Source organism: Helianthus annuus, chromosome 4 (assembly GCF_002127325.2).
Source record: "Helianthus annuus cultivar XRQ/B chromosome 4, HanXRQr2.0-SUNRISE, whole genome shotgun sequence".
In the NCBI taxonomy this organism is placed as follows: Eukaryota; Viridiplantae; Streptophyta; class Magnoliopsida; order Asterales; family Asteraceae; genus Helianthus; species Helianthus annuus.
Window position 1 is genome coordinate 56,061,203 of NC_035436.2, and position 21,412 is coordinate 56,082,614.

General features: G+C 37.8%; 1 protein-coding gene across 1 annotated transcript; it reads right to left on the minus strand.

Moving 5' to 3' along the window:
* Positions 1-12,175: 12,175 nt before the first annotated feature.
* Positions 12,176-19,771, minus strand: LOC110936656 (probable alkaline/neutral invertase D). The gene is made up of 5 exons (XM_022179071.2): positions 19,621-19,771; positions 18,337-18,741; positions 17,359-17,790; positions 15,004-15,562; positions 12,176-12,683 (listed from the first exon to the last, which is right to left on the minus strand). The coding sequence occupies exons 2-5, from the start codon at positions 18,712-18,714 to the stop codon at positions 12,394-12,396; spliced, it is 1,659 nt and encodes a 552-aa protein (XP_022034763.1). The 5' UTR covers positions 18,715-18,741; positions 19,621-19,771; the 3' UTR covers positions 12,176-12,393.
* Between the last annotated feature and the right edge of the window lie 1,641 nt (positions 19,772-21,412).

Genomic DNA, 21,412 nt, shown 5'->3' on the forward strand with positions numbered 1-21,412 from the left:
CACGACATCATGAAAAAACATCAAATTATTTAACTCTATGTTTGTTTTTATTAAGTCTTTGGTTTTTTTTTAAGTTTATGTTTTTTTTATGTTTATGTAATGTCGGTTTAATATTAATGAAAATATTTTGTTAGTATATTTGTTAAATGTTAAAAAAAATAGAATACTAAAAAAAATAAAAAAAACATAAAAAGTGGTGGAGGACTATGACTAGGACCATCCTACCATGCCCTCTAGTTTTGGAGGATGGACCATCTTAGGGAGGAATGTGACGTGGCGCCTACGTGGCGGATCATCCTCCAAGGATGGTCCATCACCATACCTTGTAGTCTTATCGCCGACTTCAACACGTTTAAAGCTTTTCAAACTCCCCATATGAATCTGAATCTCTCCAACTATTGTTTTGTAATCGTCACACTTTCGTTCGCCGCCACCGGTCTGGTCACTTGGGTTCTCCGATCACGAGCAGCTGCACTCCATTGTCCGTATAGCTCCGTCGCCTAGCTACTCCGTCATGACCTTCACCGCAGTTTGAGTCGCGACCCGATTATCATCAGTTTATTCTTTTGAATACCACATCTTAGAAACGCGAGTAAAAAGTTGATCGATTCGTTCCGGTGATCATCGACACAACAAGCCACAACCATTGCGGCGTTTGATCATCCGAAACTCTAGTATTTGGTGTCCGGTTAGCTACGTTTGGCGTTTAAGGTATCCAAACAAACCCTTTTCTGATTTAAATATAGATTTACAAATTATGGTTTCGTCTCGATTGTCCGGTAACTAAAAAAAGCTTTTATAATTTAGATAAAAACTTGAGTAGAAAATGAAGAACTCAACTTAAGTCTTAAAACTGAACATGCAGATGTGTTGTTCTTTTTATTATGTGAAAATTACCAAAATGTCTGTTGATCAAGTGCATTTACAAATTTGTCACGTTCCTGCGTCTTTGGAAGCTCCTCCCTAGGTTCGGAAGCGGCCGTCCATCATGTTTTCGTTCAAGCTGACACGTGTCCCACACGTGTCCGACAATGTTCAAGTGTCCACAGACGCATGACTCCATGGCTTGCGTCCGGCTTTGTGTTTCGCTGACGCATCATCTCTTCCTAAAAGTTTTGGCTCCGAGACGCTTCCAACGGCTTGCCGACGCTTCCTCCGATGGCTTCGTCGACGCTTCCAATGGCTTGGCCGACTGTTTGAATTGTTTGGCTCGGCTGATTTCTCTAATATATATTTTGTTGTTTTTAATATTATATTAAACATAAATTTTTCCAATGTAAAAATATTATAACCTAAAAATATTAGTTAAATCTAAGTTTTTAAATTTTGAGCCTATATATACTCGCCCACGTTGTCCATTAGTGTTTATGAGCATGATGGCAACCGGGAGGCGTTCCAGTAACATACCAGAATCAGTAGAAAACACTATCTGGGTCAATGATATAGAAGATTTATGGCTGATCAACTGTATGTTGGGCGCTATGTTTAGCAAATGTTAACAAAATTAAATAATATAATTGATGCGTGTGTTAGTTCGAGTCCCGTTGCGATCATTATTTTGATGTAAAAAAATAAATTAAGTTTAACATAAAAATTAAAAAAAAAACTAAAAAATTATAATATTAAACTGATTTATTAACTAAGCCGACGCTTTAAAAATTCGAGACGTTCTGCGTCTGCCATCTTTATTGCGTCCACAGACGCTTTCAAAATTCGAGACGTTTTGCGTCTGGCATCTTTATTGCGTCCGCAGACGGTTTCATAATTCGAGGCGTTTTGCGTCTGGCATCTTTATTGCGTCCGCAGACGGTTTCAAAATTCGAGGCGTTTTGCGTCCGCCATTGAAACGTGAAGCGTCCGGAGACGTTTGCCATGCCTACACGTGTTCTCTTCTAGCGCCTGCCAGACGCATCATATTGGAAGGACCACATCTCTACCTCATTCCCTTACGCCATTGACGCTAAACCAGGGACCACCACGAGACCCGACCCGTTTCCGGTGCCAAACACTCACAAAAAAATTTGACCGACCCATTTCCGATCCCAATCACGTGGTCATGGCCGACAACATGGACTTCTGGAGTCAAGATTTCAACGGTAATGTCGGAAACAGTGTTTTCGGTAACTTGGGGCAAGACCCAGGTATCGGATTCGAAAACATTGGTGAGGTCGGAGAGAGTGTATTCGGAAACGTTGGTGGTAACGCCGGAAACACTGACTTATAAAATGTTGCCAACGCCGGAAACTTAAACCTCGGAAACTTTCTTAATGCTGGAAACATTGATTTCCATCACGTTGCCAACCCCGAAAACAGTGACATCAGAAATTTCGGCAACGACGCAAACACTGGCTTCGGAAACATAGTTCACGGCATCAGTCCGAATACGAATGTTTTGATGCAAGACAAAACATCTAAACGGAAGAAAGTAAGTATTTCTTTCATTTGTATTTTATTTTTATTAATCATGTCTATCATTTTGATTATTGTTCAAGATTAGTATGTTTATTATCGAAGATTAATTTGTATTTTAACCTAAGGTTCCTAGGATTAAAGTTAGAGCCGTTTGGACGATAGTTGAAAAACTGAAGGATAAAATGTCTGCTTCTTTAGAAATCCGGTTTAGGCAAGGCTGCTTTGGGGATTACTTGAACATTAAAAACGTTATCTGCCAAAGCAATCTTTTGCTAGGAGTTGCGCAATGACAGATTCAAACAGATAATCCTATTGAGGGAATATCTTATTCAATAGGTGGGCACACTTTGAAATTTACCCCAAAAGATTTTTGTCTAATAACTGGGTTTAGATTTGGACCAGTAGAAAATTTTCAATCCGAGGAATCCCCTAACTCATTCAGGAGGAGATATTTTGAAGGTTTCAAAGTGGTTAGGCAACGTCAACTAGAACAGTTGTTTGGGTCTGATTGGACAGGGTACCCAGAAGATGATTGTCTTCGCATTTGCCTTTTGATGATGGTTGAATCTTTTAAAGGAACCCAAGAGTACCAGGCTGTTGACGACCAATTGTTAAATCTGGTCGATAATCTTGAAGCTTGGAACCAATTTCCATGGGGTACTTATCTCTGACCAAACACATGTACAAATGTTTACAATCTAAACCAACGGTACCAGCCAGAAAAGAAGGGTTTTTCCTTACCCGGCTGCGTTTGGCCATTCAAGGTACATCAACGGATTAATTTTGCAGTTTAGGATTTTTGAAAGGTTTTTTAATTAGGTTTACTTACTTTTATATTGCAGTTTTGGATTTTAGAAAGTTTTCCTGAATTCAAATCTCGGGATGGTTTTTATATCGCTCCAAAAAGTCCGAGATTTTTTAGTTGGGCCGCAGAAAAGAGGCTAGCATGGAATTCTGTGAATCAGATTATACAAGATTCAAGAAAGGTATTGTCTTTGGAATTTTTATTTACTTGGATATATTATATATTTTATGAATATTATGTGAATGTATTGTTTTAGTTAAATGCAGATTGATGAATATTTTCCAACCTCTGATTTAGTTCCCACCAGCGAAGAGTTGGATACCATGTGGTTCGGCTCGAGTTTGCAACACATGGTCAGTTTTGGTTTAATGAAAGCAGCCTCAGAAAAAATGGAACCGTCTTTTGAATGACATGTGTTTGAAAATATGGAGGTAGATGGTGGAGACAATGATTGTTTAGATGGTTTTGATGGCAAGGTTGATTCAGCAGGTGAGCCGAGGGTTCGAAAACATGGCCTTACAATTGGGACAGAAGTTGGCCCCGACTTTTGGCTTTGTTTGCTAGGCGTAAAGCGGAGCGGTTGGTTAGACGACGATGTAAGAACCAACTTTGTTACGTAAAATAACATTTATATTCTAATTTGTATTATATAATTTAACACTCTATTGTTTTACAGCACATCTATGCTTGCATGATAGACGTGTATAACTCGAGAGAGAAAACCGACCGTTGGTGTATTTTACCGCCTCATTTTCAACCGTCGCTTTTTTACTCAGAGACGAGAAATGTTTTTAAGTATTATTATGATGGATCATTGGAGCTTTTGCCACGAATTGACCAAGTTGACGAGGTAACAAAAAATTTAATTTTTAGTTATAAGTATTTTCTTTGGTTTATTTTTTATTCAGTTTGTTGAATATATGTAGGTTTATGTTCCGTTGAATGTACTAAACAAGCATTGGTTCTTGGGAGTTTTTCATCTGCACGACAAAACGTTAATGATATATGATAGGTTAGTGTGATTTTTCTTTTTAAGTGTTGTATGCGATGTTTAGTAATCCTTTCATTTTTTTAACCTACAGTTTCCTCCATTGGTCATCAATAGACAAAGAGAGAACACAAGTCATATGTCATATCAATTTTGCATTTGACTCGTGGTTGCGAATGAACGATTACTATGATGACAAGGCATATGAGACATTGCTAAAAACCCGTAGCAACGCGGGCATTCCCACTAGTACATTATTGAGAAGACCAAAAGCCTCAAGAACAAAACCCTATTTTTTGCGCGTTTCTTCCCTTACTACCCCTCCCTTCATCGCCCTTCAACTCCTCCATTCATCACAGGTCGGATATGAAACTCTCCCATATAAGACGATTCAGTATCATTACTCTCCTTCAACTTCAATGACATATTCATGCGCGAGCCCTCCTTCAATCTTTCTAGCCGGTAATTACATTGTGTTATAACTTCCTCCTCACTCCTATTGTAGTAAAACCTACAGCATATAATGTTTTCTCTACTTGGTCATTTAGTAAACATTTCATAGGACATTTTATTTATTTAGAAAAAAGTAGTTAATTTGATCCCCGACCACCTAGCTGAAGAGGTGATTCTGGTCAGTGGTCAGTTATTACTGGGTCAATGGGAGGGCAAAAAACACAAAGGTAATGGGACAGATGGAAACTATGTCCATTTATTGGTATTTTTAAAAGGTAGTGTTTTGGTTGTTGGGGTTTCTTTGGGTCGTTAGTGACGTGACGAGGCATTTTCTTTCATTGTAATTTCTTGGATTGTATCGGGAATTTCCTGCTAGTTTCCAGCTAGCTTTTCTTTGATAATATATCATCGTTGTCGTTAAAAAAATAGATATTGTCGATGCAAATTGGGCAATGGGTATACAGATATAAGCAGGGGCGAGCATATATTTAAGTCTAATTAAAAGACGGGCAAAATCTTTTCTGAGTTTTAATTAGACTAAATTTGTTTTTAACTATATTAAAGTCTTACAAACCTCTTTACCATATATTTTTTTAACGTCAATTCTATGATACTTATACTACTAAACTAGACCTTATATATTATTAGGATCGAACATGGAACCTCCTCGTAAGCCTAGCTTGCCTCTCATAGCTAGATTCAAGTATGACCTTTCATGGATTCAAATAATGAATTAACAAGCGTGATAAAATGATCATCACAATGGGGAACCCATTGCAAGAAACTCAGCATGTAAAGGATTTACTTATAGATAAATAAAATTTCATATATATATATATGAAAGGAAATGAACAAACACTTGCTTAAAAAGAAATAGCCACCTTCCCACAATTAGTTTTTTACTTGCTAAACCACTAAGTAGTAAATCTTGCTAAACCAATAAGTAAATATGACAGAAAAAAGATTATTTGTTCCTTGTTGTCTTTCGTGTTCAACTTCTGCATGTCTCTCGTCTACGTCCACAATGGTACGTATTAGAAGAGAAGGAAAGAATAAATTTTGTCACACTAAAGTCTACTAATCATGTTCACATAAATAGGCAGAGAGTACAACAATTTAGGATACAAGATAGGAAGGTATGACAAATTACAATCAATTAAATAAAGGTCTAATAATTGAGAATGATTCTCTCGATTACCCCCTTCAAGCGAAACAGGTGGGCATACTCGTAACTGCTTTCGGAAGGATTCAAATAGAGGTCTAGGTAGCGGTTTAGTGAAGATGTCTGCCACCTGGAGCTTGGTCGGAACAAACTTCGTGTGCAGCTTGCCGGATGATACAAGTTCTCTAACAAAGTGATAATCAATATCAATGTGCTTTGCTCTCTTATGAGCAACCGGATTTTGACTTAGAAAAATGGCACTAAGATTGTCACAAAGCAGAGTAGGTCGCTCATTTGGTAAGGCATTAAGATCCTTCAGAAGATGAGTGATCCATATGAGTTCAGCTGCAGTGTTAGCCATAGCCCTGTACTCAGATTCACAGCTGGAACGAGAGACCGTGGGCAGCACCTGCCCTTGGGAGGGGAACAACAGCTGGAAACGGCTGCTAATACCCCGTAGGCTGAGGAGCAAAAGGAGGAATCTGCCCGAGGAGGGGCTCGCGTCTGATTAGCTAGTTGGTGAGGTAATAGCTTACCAAGGCGATGATCAGTAGCTGGTCCGAGAGGATGATCAGCCACACTGGGACTGAGACACGGCCCAGACTCCTACGGGAGGCAGCAGTGGGGAATTTTCCGCCAAGATACTAAGTTTCCGCCAAGGAAAATGGAGTACCCATATGTAGAATGACGCGTTTCGATGCAACGGGCCCAATCGGCATCTGAATATCCAATAAGTTTCGAGACAGTGGGAGTAGTAAATCGCAACCCATACGTAAAAGTGCCTTTAACATACCTCATGATTCATTTAACCATTTGAAAATGGTCCTCAGTTAGGGATTGGAGAAATTGACTTGCCTGATTTACGGCATAAGAAAGATCCGGGCGTGTAATGGTAAGGTATTGTAGAGCGCCGACAAAGGACCGATACAAAGTCGGATCGTGAAATGGTTTTCCATGACTTGTGAAGACATCATTTGTGCCAAGAGGTGTGGCGACGGGTTTGGAATCAAGGAGCCCTGCTCGAGTGAGAATATCCCGAGCATATTTGGTTTGGCTAAGAAACAAAGCATCCGTTGTGTGAGAGACTTCGAGACCTAAAAAATAGTTGAGTTTGCCTAGGTCTTTAATTGCAAATTCAGATTGCAATCTTTTTATGAAGGGTTGAATGGATGGAGCATGATTCCCGGTGACAATGATATCATCGACATATACCAAAAGATATACGAGACAAGCACCACGATGGAAAATGAACAATGAGGTGTCGGCTTGGCTACATTTGAAACCTTGTTGAACAAGAAACGTGCTAAGACGTTGAAACCATGCACGTGGGGCTTGCTTGAGACCGTAAAGGGCTTTGTCAAGGCGGCACACGTGATCGGGTTTTTGAGGATCAATGTAACCTGGTGGTTGTTCCATATAGACAACCTCACCAAGACGGCCATTTAAAAAGGCGTTATTCACATCTAGTTGGTGCAATTTCCACCGGTTTGACACGGCGAGAGATAGCACAAGACGGACGGTGGTGGCTTTAACAACGGGACTGAAGGTATGCGAGAAATCAAAACCCGGAATTTGAGAAAAGCCTTGCGCGACGAGACGCGCTTTATATCGATCGATGGAGCCGTCCGCATGGTATTTGGTGCGATATATCCATTTCGATCCGACTACGTTAGCACGAGATGGACGGGGAACAAGTGTCCATGTCTTGTTTTTATGAAGCGCCGACATCTCTGTGTGCATGGCGTCACGCCAATGCTTTTCTTTAAAGGCTATTTTGAAACCTTTGGGATCGGTTGTAGATAATAAGGCATGAAGAAGTGACGTAGATGTTATAGCATGAAGGTCCATAACATGTTTGGGTTTTGAAATACCAGCTTTTTGGCGAGTGATCATGGGATGTGAGGGTGGAACGGTATGGGTAGGAGAGGGCGGAGGTGAGACGGAATTTGGCGTCAGTTGAGGGGAGGCTGGTTGGGTGACATCGATTTGAGGGGAGGCTGTAGGTGAGCTGATATCGACTGGAGTGTTAGTAGGGTCGAGTGAGGAAATATCTTCAGTTTGAGTGGTGGCTTGATGTTGGGCCAAAGGATGAGTGTGAGTTGTTTCTGGGTAGCATGAAGGACAAGGGTGTGTTGGAGATTCATTTGTAGAGGGTTTTGGTGGGGATTTCAATGGTGAGGGTGGTTTAGGATTTGTAGGTGTGTCTAACTCATCATGATAGGAACTTAAAAAAATGGTGGTGGTGTCAGTGTTGGAGGTAGATGCATGAGAAGAAAACGGAAGATAATTTTCATCAAATTTTGCATGTCTAGTAATGTACGTCCGTCCGGTAGTTGGATCGTAACATTTGTAACCTTTATACTGTGTGGAATATCCAATGAAAACGCATGCAATGCTTCTAGGAGCAAGCTTGTGAGGAGCATACGTACGTAAATACGGAAAGACGCGACTGCCAAATACTTTGAAATTGTTATATATCGGAACCATATTATATAGCAACTCATACGGCGATTTGTTATTCATCAATTTGGTAGGAAGACGGTTGATGACATGAGCGGCAGAGGAGAAAGCGTCTGCCCAAAATTCAGCCGGGGCATTTGCACCGAACAACATGGCGAGACCGGTTTCGGTTAGATGCCGATGTTTTCTTTCTGCCCGTCCATTTTGTTGGGGGGTGTATGGACAAGACATTTGATGATGTGTTCCGTTTGCCTGAAAGAATCGTTGAACTTGATGATTTAGAAATTCGGTTCCACCGTCACTTTGAAATACCTTTAGTTTGCGTGAGAATTGAGTTTGAGCAAACGTGACAAAAACATTAAGCACCCCATAAAATTCGGTTCTTGTTTTTAATGGATAAAACCAAGAGAATCGGGAATAGTCGTCAATAAATAAAGGTCTAATAATTGAGAATGATTCTCTCGATTGGGACGATTAAAACGTTCTTTAGTTGCAAATGTGGATTAATTTTAAGATTTCCAATATGAGAAATGTGAAGAGCATTACCATTTCCAACATAGACTTTTTCATTACCGCGGTATGGAACTGAGGAATCAACATCATTTGGTGAAGGAGCCATATGTAGCGTGGCTCCAGAGTCCGAGTTCCAATCAGGTGTGTAATCATTTAGAGTACAGTCGGCATGAAAAGCTTGCGCTAAGTTGGTAGCGGAGTGAGACGACTTGTTCGCATAGGAGGCCAGATCTGGACAGGAGCTTGCGTAATGGCCATCATTGCGACATAGTTGGCAATGAGGACTACGCCTTCCCCTTCCACGAGAGGAATAACCACCACGAGGAGACTGACCACGAGCCGACCGTCCTCTTCCGCCCCGAAATTGTGACCGTGACTGCTGCTGATATGCCATGAACGCAGCCGGGGAAGGGGCGGGGTTGGAACCGAGAGAATCATTCTCTCGATTAGTACGGGATTTGAACAACTTTGTACAAAAAAAAAGGAGCTATACATATTAGTATTATTTATTAATTAGAAGAAGAATAATGTGGGAATGTTATGCGAGAGGAAGCAATAATAAAAAAAAAAAAAAAAAAATCACCTTAAAAATAAAAGCAAGAGCAAGAGCATAGATGACACCAAAGGAGATGATACTACTAGGACCCCTCATGCCAGTCACCAAGGAGACCAAAATTCCACTACCGAACCCTGACGCCACACTAGAATGAATACACACAATGCTTAATAATTTCAATAGTATATAGTAAGTGTTATGTTTAACAAAAAATGTAAGTATAATCTTACACTGTCCGTGTGTCTAATTTCTTGCCTGTCAATCTTTGAATGACATAGCGTATGCTTGCGATTGTAATCCTGGAAACAGCATAATTACGACCGCATATCAAGGGCCCACTCAGAAAAGAGGATACCAAGGGACGATACTCTACTCCTGTATAAGCCACAACCTATAAACAAAATAGACATCAAACGAATTGAAATAACAACAAACAATAGTAGTATATGTATATGGAAAAACAAATACTATGAATGTAATGTAATGTAATATTAACAACCTCTTGTGTCTGACACGGGATTAAACAGTCGATAATGGTTTTAAACACAAAACCTACAACAAAACTTTCAAAGGCGGCGTAGCTTGCGTAGCCGGCAGCCCCCACAGGCAACCACTGACTGTCAGCCCATTTCTTGAGTTCGTTTATAAACTCCCGGTAAGACGATTTACGTGGAATCGGCGGCCAGTTATTTATAGAAGAAGAAGAAGAAGAACTCAACACAGGAGAAATCAGGGATGATTTTTTCAAAAGTGATGTGGTGGTCGGGCGGCCTGGTTGACGAGAATAGACATGAATGGGACGGCTATAAGCTTGCGTTAAGGGGGAGGACGAAGCAAACCAGAGCGTCGTCGTCATAGGATAGGATAGGAGGAACAATGAATTTCAAATTTCAATGAGATCAGATCTCCACTTATATTGGAAGAATATCCCAATAAAATAACTGGAAAATGATTGTTTTGATTTAAAATCATAACAAAAACAATCTTCTTTCATTTAAACACAACAATCGCCAGAATCTTGTTTCTAACAAACTCATTGATTAATTTATCATTATCATAATATAATATAATATAATATTAAACGAAACTACGTAACAAGGTATAAAAAACCGAAAAGGAAGGATTGGATTAAGGAAAAGTCATTATAAGAGTGTATTATAGAATTTAAATTAAAGATTAATTTCGTAAAAAAATTAAATTAATTCCGATAAATCTTATATTTATATTGTAGTCTTTAAGCTTATTTACAATATAAATTTCCGGATATATTAATAACCAAATACGTAACACGGCTTGTATTTTAAACTAGTGAACTTAGATTTGTGCATTTATTAACCAAGAATCTTGATGGTTTCTGCAATGTGTTCCTATCATCAAGTGCTAGATGGAGATATAGTAATGGATTAGGAAATATGTTTTGTGAACCAAAATCCCCATCAAAATGGGACGGCTGCGAATAGCTAGTCATGCCATTGAACTCGCTGAATACAGCTTGCGAAAAGACGGATGGCCAGATCATCAATACTATGATGGAAAACATGGAAAATATGTGGGTAAGCAAGCAAGAAAGCATCAAACATTGTCAATCGAGGGGGTATTTGGTAAAAAATACGACGTTGAAGGATCCTTCGCACTTTGACGTGTTCTTGCTTGAAGATGATTATATACAAATGAAACCCGTCAATAAAAGATCTACTCCTAAAATCTTAAAATAATCCAAGTTAACACGAGGTGAGTAATCTAATTTCTTCGTGAGAAAACAAGACTAGTAAATGAAAATCGGCTTGCTTAGGTTTGATTGACTTTTTTATGTTGTGTACATTAGCATTCAACATGCGTCTCTTGTTGTGTTCAGTTTTAGACACATGGCGTTATATTTGTTTGGCAAAGCCGGATTCCTGGATGGTGATTAGACTGCGGGGTATGGTGGGGCGGGGGTTGGGCTTGGGTTGGGGCATTTGTTGACACGTGGCTTGGGGTGGCAGACATGGGGCGACCCACATTTAAACAGGGTATGGTGGGGCGGGGGTTGGGGGCGTGGGTTTGGTGGGCTTCGCTAGATCTGAGCCATTGATAGTTAAATCAACGGCTAGCCCAACGGCTTCTTTGGTTTGTCCAATTAGAGCCCGCCATGTCAGCTTGGCCAGACCGCCCCACGCCCAGCTTCAAACCCACGAAAAAGGGGTCACGCCCAAACCCATGCCCACCCGGGGTGGTGGCTTGGGCGTTTTCAGCCCACCCACGCCCAAACCCCCGCCCCATACCTCGCAGTCTTAGTTAAAACAAGTATCTGTTTGTCAAAGCCGGATTTCTAGATGGCGATGAGTTAAAACGAGTATCAATCGGGTTGAATGAAACAATCGTTTTTAGTCTTTCATGAAAATTTACAAATAATTAGTGTGAAACAGTGTATCATTTTGATACTAACAAAATATTTTTTTCTAATAAAAGGTTAGAAGGTTAAAAATACACTTAAAAGAGTTTTTTTACTTATATTGGTGGTGAAGTATAGAAGGGGCGGGGAGGGGTGCCCGACCCCTCGAACTTTTCGCTCAGTAGTGTTATATATGTAGTTTCCGTATACAAATTCTTTTGGTATATACGTTTTCGACCCCCCCCCCCGCGCAGGTCATTCGGGTCAAGCTTCGCCACTGACTTATCTTTGATATGTAAACCACCACAATAAGATCTTCTAAAATCCTTATGATTATGGTTGAAAAATAACTTTTAAGTAACAAGAAACATGGTTTTATATAAGAACTTATAGTAAGTAGCATGTAACACAATAACACATTATTGTTTTTATGTTATATCACTACAATTAAGTGAAAGGTAACCCGCAAACTAAACCATTCAGTCACCTTTACATCGTATCATATTGTTTGATACATATATCTCAACAAAGATAAAACACAAAGAAGAGAATCAGTTTTTATTAAAAGAAGCAATAAGAAGAGCGTCTTGAATGCTAATGTATACAAGACGATGTTCAATGAGCTTAGAGTCGCGTTTCTCATGAAAAAAATAGGATAATCACCTCGGGTTCAGAACGAGTATGATCTTTTAATGATCGGTTTCAATTGTCTATCATCTTCGAGGGAGATCATTCCCGAGTGTGAAGGGTCTTCCAGCATCATTTTTGCCACCAAATAACCTGCAATTGACCATGTTTGATACTTTCTTGCTTGCTTACCGATATATCTTCCAAGTTTTCCGTCATAGTATTCTGGCCACCCGTCTTTTAGCAACCTGCTTTCAGCGAGCTCAATTGCACGTCTTGCTATTTGTGGCCTTCCCGTTTTGATGCAAGCCGCCGTCAGTAGCCATAGAAGAACTGTGATTATCATGCAGACAGAACATAGTTGCAGCAAACGATTAAATGTAATCTTGAAAGTTGCAACCAATGGAAGCTACAAATGAACTATAAACAACCCCCCGAGCAATCAGGACATGGAGGTAGGATCGGCAACTCATCAAAATAATTCACAGGTTGAGAAGAGTAAATTTTGTGTGTCAAAACGGGTCAGGTCAGGTCAGGTTGGCCCACAAACGCTTTTTGTCCACTTTATAACCATAGTTGTCAATAGCGATCACTATAGCGCGCTACGTAGCGTATAGGTCTAGTGTCGCTATCAGGGTTGTAGCGATAGATAGCGAGAATAGCGACACTTGGTTTATTTTTTTTAATATAAATAGCAATCAAATATAGCTATAAAATCGGTTTATTTTAGGTTTTTGTTAAATATACATGTAACATAGCATATATACCAGGGTTTTTTGTATATAATATACATATAAAATAAAAATTCTATTGTATAGCTATTTATAAAATAGCCGTCCGCTATTTATCGTTATTCGCTATGTAGCACATAGGTACCTAATCGCTATTTGTCGCTATTCGCCATTAACAACTATGTTTATAACTCGCATAACCCACCCGGCCTCATTTTCCGTTAACTGTTTAACTTGACCCTTATAAGTAAATGGGTTTGAATGGTTATGGTCAAGTGGGTTGGGTAACGAGATTAAAATGGGTCTGGTTCAACACAGGTAATTTTGGTACCGATTGGGTCAGGATGAGTAATGAGTTGACCCATAACCACTTTTTTTTGTCCAAACCTTTTTTGTTTATTTATAAATAACTAGTGTGTTAACTGTTAAATGTGATTACAAAAATACACTTACAATTTAATCTAAGTTTTTGGATAAACCAATTTTGGAGGTTGTATGCATTAAAACTATACTTTGGAGTGTTTCCTTTTGGCCTATTGTTTCATTATAAATAATGGGTCGAATTTGCCAGCTTTCGTGTTTATATTGCAACATTTATTGTTGTCTAGTATGTCAGCAGAAAAAAGAAACATGCTTCAATTCGGCAAGACCAGATACATCATACATACATAAAGACAGGCATAGCAATATAACCCGAAGCTGATGAGAAAACCCGAAACATTCCGGAAGGTAAATGGGACAGGTATGGCCTTAGTTATAAATTTTGGCGCAGGTTTAGGACACTTATGGTATTAGGCGATGCATGCCCGTTGATTACCTAATCACGTTTACCCGAATATGATAATATATTATGTAGTCTTAAAAAATATGACAAATAGTATGTTGAAGTTGCAAGAAATTGAAAATTATTAAAAAGATAATATAATTATTGTATTTGATATTTAAGTCGGTACGCGTAGTAGATTTAAGATTGAGTTCAAGTAATGGGCATCCCAAAGGGTAATTTTTAACCACATAAGATTATAAACATAAATACCCGATACATGCAGGTAGGGCTGTAAATGAACCGAACGTTCAGCGAACAGTTCGTTAACCGTTCGGCGGGAAGTTCGTTTATGTTCGTTCGATTAACTTAACGAACGAACACGAATTAGCGAACGAACACGAACATAGGTCTCGTTCGTTCAACTGTGTTCGTGAACGTTCGGTAATATGTTCGGTTACGTTCGTCTGTGTTTGTTTGATTATATTAAAAAATAATAAATAATAAACATTTTATCTAAACATATTGAAAACTTGAAACCCTAATTTTTTTTCTAAGTTAGCTAAAATTTGGACATGCTAAGACATTTTTGGGGATAATTATGTCTAAGTTAGTTAAAGTTGATTAATCGTTTGGTGGTGTATTAGACTTCTTGTGTTTTGATTTATCATTTGATGGGTTGTATTTAACTACTTATTTTCTATTTTTTTTATTTTCAAGTTAAATGTTCGTTTGCGTTCTTTTTTATTTGCTTGCGTTCGTTTGTTTTCGCTTGCGTTCGTTTGTGTTCGAGACCAGTGTTCACGAACTGTTCGTGAACAACTGAATTTCCTTAACGAACGAACATGAACATGAACTTATGTTCGGTATGCGTTCGTGAACAGTTCGCGAACATGTTAATTTCCTTAATGAACGAACACGAACATGGCCTTGTTCGTGTTCGTTCGGTTCGTTTACAGCCCTACATGCAGGGAATCAGGGATACCCAAGAACCCGATGGGTAATGAGTAACGGGTACCTAAGTTAATCTTCTGTACCAAAATCTTAGATCTAGGAAGAAATAATTTCACAAATTCTTAGAGAATGTACAAGCATGCTTCTAAAATCAGTTAGCGACAGAAAAAGGTGATGAAATTATTAAAAGAAGAAAATAACAAACCTGGCCAGGATCCTCCATTGTGATAACTCCACCTCGTGTTCTTGGGATCACAACCAGTTACAATTCTCCATTCATGACTTTCAATAGCAGGATAACAGATCTTAATAGGCATTTCACCAACGAGCTCCTCCCAACGTGCTTCAAAAAGATCCATAATCGCCGAAGCTTGTTCAGGAGTTGCAAGAGAAGACAAGATAGCAACACAGTTACCTAAAGCAAACCAACGAAAATCCATCCTTGCTGGACTCACATTTCCAATAAAGTAACCACCGCGTGTCGGCATAAAATCAAAAACCCAGTCCGGGATTGAATCAGGAATAACATTAAACTTATTTACAGCAGTGTGAGAATATTCCTCTGTTTTGTAACGGTAGATATCATTCAGTTGCTGGAAGTCAATCCAGAAATAACTTCTCATGTGAAAGCTTAAGGCGTGCAACCGCTTCATTATTCTTTCCACAAATTCTTTTCCCTCTGTGTCGTGTTTCAGCATTGACAAGGAACATCTCAACGCCATAAAGAAAAGTGCTTGTATTTCTATAGGATAACCGTAAATCCCCTGAAATATAAACGCAAATAGGATCACATATTTTAGTGATAATAAAAGATTATTATAAGAAAGATAATGAAATGAAGCTTCTTAACGCAAAGTATTTCTGCTGTGCTGAAATTGGTGCTGTAAGAAACTGCCAAAACTACTCGTGTTGAAGAAACTTTTTAATTAATTATTAATATACTAAAACTGACATGGCTAATGTACTAAAAATTAACATGGAGCAAGAATCTCCTAGTACCATAGTTGTCGATAGCGAATAGCGACAAGGCACCTATAGACTACGTAGCGAATAGCGACAAATAGCGACGGCTATTTTATAAATAGCGATTACACTAGAAAAAGAATTTTGAAAATTTTTATATGTATATTACATCAAAATACCCTTGTATATATGCTATTTTACATGTATATTTAACAAAAACCTATAAATCCAGCTATTTTATAGCTATATCTAATTGCTATTTACATAAAAAAAAAAAAAAAAAAAAAAAAAAAAACAATCGCTATCTTCGCTATTTATCGCTATGACCCATATAGCGACACTACGTCGCATGGCTACATAGAGCGCTATAGCGGTCGCTATAGCCGCTATTAACAACTATGCCTAGTACTATAACACAAGAGTAACTAAAATTTAAGCTGCACATACAACTACAACATGAACTCAAAATGATAAAAAGATTACAATTACGGGACTTAGCGTAGCTTTTGCATATTTTCTGTAAGAACCGCAGAAAAAACATATACACACAGGTATACCGAATGAAAAAACAGAAACACATATATGTTGGGCACACGAACACAAGATGATAAGCAGGATGCCAGCAAAATTGCCACTAGGAAATGTATCAGGTTATCAGCACTTTACCAATGACGGACATTGGCATGAATTAACAACGTGTGATTCATCTTAATAGATGGTGAATTAAGTAAAATCATTCTTCTGAGAGCAATTGGCACATTGAAATTTTGTGTTATCCCTTTTTTTACATATTAGAAACAAAACCAGATGTAAAACATACTTATCATTGTTAGGCACGGAAGTTCTATCAACAAATTAGTTTAGGTTTGGCATAGCAGATAATCACAAAAGATAGAGCACAAATCCAATTTAAATGCAAAACTAAATATATTAACATCAAGATAAGATCCCCAACACACTATATCCTCATCCATTTAATAGTTAATATTTGTAACTTATTTATCCATCCTCCACAGTCCCCATACAGAGTATATATGTTTTTATTTTACAAGATCTCATTCTAACTCATTACTAGAAGAGCATTTTGCACATTCGATTATCAACCAAACAAATCCATTTTGCAATATTCATGGCACAGAATAGAAAATAAAATAAAATAAATATTGGCATTTTAAGTGTTGCAGTCAAGAGAGTGTTTGTCCATTGTAGAAATCTGACAAAAATCATATTATATTAGAAAGATATCAAGATACGGATGTACTAACTACTAACTAGCCTGAACAAATAACTACATAAAGAAGTAAGTTGTTAATGTGATCAAGCTGAAATCAGAACATTTGTCAATTTGAATATGTATGAATTTTTTAGTGTAGCATGTGAGCCCAGCCAGATCATCATTACAATAAGAAAATCCTAGTGGTCAACCAACTATATAGAAAAGTCACTAAAAATCAATGTCCAAATAAAAAATTCCTGAAATAATTGCCGTTAGATATGTTAAAATATAAAGCACTATATGATTTGAAATTTTGAACAGCAGAATACGTTGAAATATCATACAAGGTCTAAAACCATTATACACAGAAAATATTCTCACCATCCTTCGGTCAATCATTGAGCAACCATCTGCACACAACAGCGTTGGAAACGTATCAAAACCCTCTGATAAACATAACGTCAATATAAGTCTCATCCCTTTTTGACACTCTGGCGTTTCCGCTAGAGTTAGATCACCAGTAGACTTAGTATATGCACGAAGCAATATAATCCACCAGAATCCAGAATCAACTGGTGCAACTCTACCAATAGCACTCTCACCAAAATCCGCCACAATCGTATCCGTTTTACGTTCTGGGTCATGAAGTACCTTAAAACTAGCAGGCATTGCCCCTTCCCCAAGTCTGAACTTATCAATTCTTTTTTCCCACCCTTGAAGTTGAAGTGTCTTCAATAGAAAGTTCTTCACTATATCAGGCTCCCCATTCATTAGAAAAGCCAGTGCACTAGGTACAAAATCGCGTACGAATACCTACGCATCATAAATAAAAATAAGTTATGCTTCTATGCAGTTGATATCGATATATGGGTTATCGGTCCCCATGTAAAATATTGGTGTCAAATATCAGTTATAATATCGGTACCGATATTATCGGCGATATTGACCGATATATCACCGATTTTCCCGATCTCAGTACCTTTCTTCTTAGTTCTACCATTCGTCCGTTTTCTTATTACTGTTATTAGTGTTTTAAGTCTTAATTGTTACTTGTTAGTGTTTTAAGTCTTAATCAATTCCCACTTGCTACAATTGTTAGTGTTTTGCAAGTTGCAAAAGGTTAATTTGTTAATGGCAGGAGAATATACTGAATTGTTAGTGTTAAATTGCTAAACGTATAAATTTTGCATGATATTAAAATTACCGATATCGCACCGTGATAACCGATATCTCAAATATTGGTCCTTAACTGATATCCGTTTTTTACCGCATTAACTTCATAGCTATGGTTTTACATCATCATAAAAACAGTGGATTTTAGTTTCAAGCAAATTATGGTCAAAGAGTAGAAGATTTGACCTGATCATAGTTTAAAACTTCCTCGGATGCATGATCATATGCAGCAATTGTGCCAACTGGCTGACCCCTGAAATGTACCAATGATCTACGAAGAGACTCCCAGGCTTCAGCAACCATCGGATGAGGCTCAAAAGAGTTGCGAGCGGATGAACCTGGGGTATCAAATCCGGAGCGTCCACCTGGCGAATATGCAAGTTCCAGATTGTCAAGACCCCTTGATAAAGACATCTCGCTAAGCGACCTTTCATCAAACGATCTCTCCCTTTTGATAGTAAGCTTCGGCTTATCCAGAAGCTTTGTAAGATCAAAATCATCCATTTCGGGAATGGAGCAAACTGAGCTAACATTACGAAGTCCACTCTCTTTAGGGGCATCCATAATACTCAACTCTTTCAGTCTAATACCCTGCATCAGGATACGTATATATATGAAGACTATTAAATACAAATTACATAAATGTGAACATGTCTTATTTATTTATAGAAAGTAAACATATAAATAAACATAAATGACAAGAACACTTAACTGCTTAGTAATCGATCTTATCCACATGCAACGTTAAGAGAAACTGCTTAGTAATCGGTCTTATCCACATGTAACGTTAAGAACTCAACAAACATAATAATTACCTAAGGGCTAATCTTACTGAACTTAAGCCAATAACTATTACTTCCTTGGTCCCAAAGTTAAAACCATTATTACTCAGTAGCCAAATATCATTAATCATCTACATTAACACATACATACATAGTCGATATTAATATCCTGTTGTCACTAAACATCTAAGAAGATAACATTATGATATAATCAAACCGCAATCCTTAGGTAAGCTTCAGCAGATAACCGTTAAATTGCGAGATAAAATTAATGGAAAAAATCATAAAAATACAGTTTATGTTACATCATAAATTCTAAAACAAAAAAAAAAATCACAAAAATACAAAAGTCACTTTCAATATTGAACAATCCAAATCGGAATCCTACCAAATCAGAAACGTAAGTAATCCAAAAGTAACACGAAACACCAGATTACAAAACTACCAAATCTGAATAATAATATCAATGAATCTACATTAGGATTCGATAAACTATTCAACGATATCACAGAGATCCACAATACTTGCGCAACAACGAACAATATGAACATATATATTCACACAAACAACACGTATAGAAAACTGGAAACTAGTGGCGGTAGTTTTGAGAAAATTGTTACGAGATCTGAAGCTAGTTTGGATAAAATGTAGGGAAATGTGTGAGGAATATGTAGGAGAGAGTGAATACCTGTTAAGGATATGGAATGGCGGAAAAAGAGATTTTCCGGTGGCCGGATGACGGTGAAACGACGTTGTGACGATGGCCGGAGCCGTTGAGATGAGGAAGGAGAGAAGAAAGAGGGAAGAAGGAAAAAGAGAGCATTTTGAGGGGAGTGTTTATTTATAGAATAATGAATGCTCGGTTTTAGTAAGGTCAATGCAAGGTAGCTCCTTTACCCACGCAATTTTAATTGCACTTTATTTTTATTTTTGTTATAATTATTAAAACTACTAAACCAGTCCTCATCGTACTCAGTAAATATCACCAATAGCAAAATTAAGATAGAACTTGAGGAAGGTAAAATGTAGACAGTTTTACCTCTACCCTATAAAAATAGAAAGATTATATCTAGTGAGACCCCGACTCGATAGTAGTTTTGCATCAAGCCTTGGACATAAAGTATAAAACACTTCACAATCAGGACAAAGGTCGATTAGTGTATGTAACCCCTTGTCTTTCGATTATCAACGCCATCATATGATGCATGATTAATCGTCCGTCGCTTTTAACATTATTTTCACGAAATTAGTAAAATAACATTAAAATTAGTGTAATTTCACTTTTGCCCCTTGGGGCCCACACATATATACATTATATACGCACACCTCAACCGGGGCATGATCAAATACAAATGGGTTTTAACATACAAAATAGCTTTAATATGAGAAGTAAAGGAGGAAAAAATTTCGATTTTTTTTTTTTTGAAATTTTTTTCTCGTATACTTAGCATATGATTTTTAGTTGCAAAATGTAAAAAAAATCAAGTATTTACTATAGTAGAGTAATTATGTGTTTTTACTTATCCTAGGGTATGGTAATTATAATTACCCTACTAGCGCTATTTACACAATTTTATATTGTTTTTAGATGGTGGGACTAAAATATATGCTTAATAGAATGAGAAAAAAAAAAAGCTAAAAAAATCTCTCCTTCACTTCTTACGTCAAGCCAATTTGTATGTCAAGACTCATTTGTACCGGAACCTGACTAATTAAAACTATACTATTGTATATTATAAAGGGTAAATTACACTTTTCGTTCTTTATGTTTGTATCAAATTGCAATTGATAGCCTTTAACTTCAATAATTACAGTCGCAATCCTTTATTTGAAAAACCCACTACATCTTTCGTCCTTTAGCACTAACAAGGTTAAAATTGTCACACCCTGGCTTTGCGGAAGCGTGGTTAATTTGTGTGACTTCTTAATACCATAGCTTAATCATAACAAAGCTATATGAATTTAAAAACCATGCAAGTCATCCATTAAGTTTTTGAAAACATCATACAATACCATTGTTTTTAACATGCAACCATAACCTTGTTCAGTAACATTACAACTTATAACAAAACATAAACGTGATTTAGGGATTGTGTCTTGTCCAGGTAAGAGACACAACCCTAAACCCTGATGACTTCATGACCAGTGCAGCGGAAAACGTTCCATACCGTGCCAGATCCGTTTAATTTCCTGAAATACATGTGAGTTGAAAAATCAACAATAATGTTGAGCGAGTTCACGTGTAGGTGAGTATGTAAAACATTTGTGAGTATAAAAATAGTTGTGGTATGTAGCAGTGTAAGAGGACTTGTGATCACCAATGGTTTGCAAGGCCACTGACATATGTGAAGTGCAAATAGGGAGACTCAAACCTAGCAGATTTCGCCACGGCAAAGTATGTGGACAAAGTCACCCCACGGTCCGTTTCTAGTTTGGCCGGGGGCTGGGCTCGCTACACCCAGATAGATCTACCGCTCCTG

Bases quoted from the DNA above. Each gene is read 5' to 3' on its own strand.
- LOC110936656 (XM_022179071.2), bottom strand. From the start codon at position 18,714: ATGGATGCCCCTAAAGAGAGTGGACTTCGTAATGTTAGCTCAGTTTGC. The intron at 17,791-18,336 runs GTCAAATCTTCT...TATGATGCGTAG, and splicing joins AAGTTTTAAACTATGATCAG to GTATTCGTACGCGATTTTGT. The intron at 15,563-17,358 runs GTGAGAATATTT...TTTATATTTCAG, and splicing joins CAATGATTGACCGAAGGATG to GGGATTTACGGTTATCCTAT.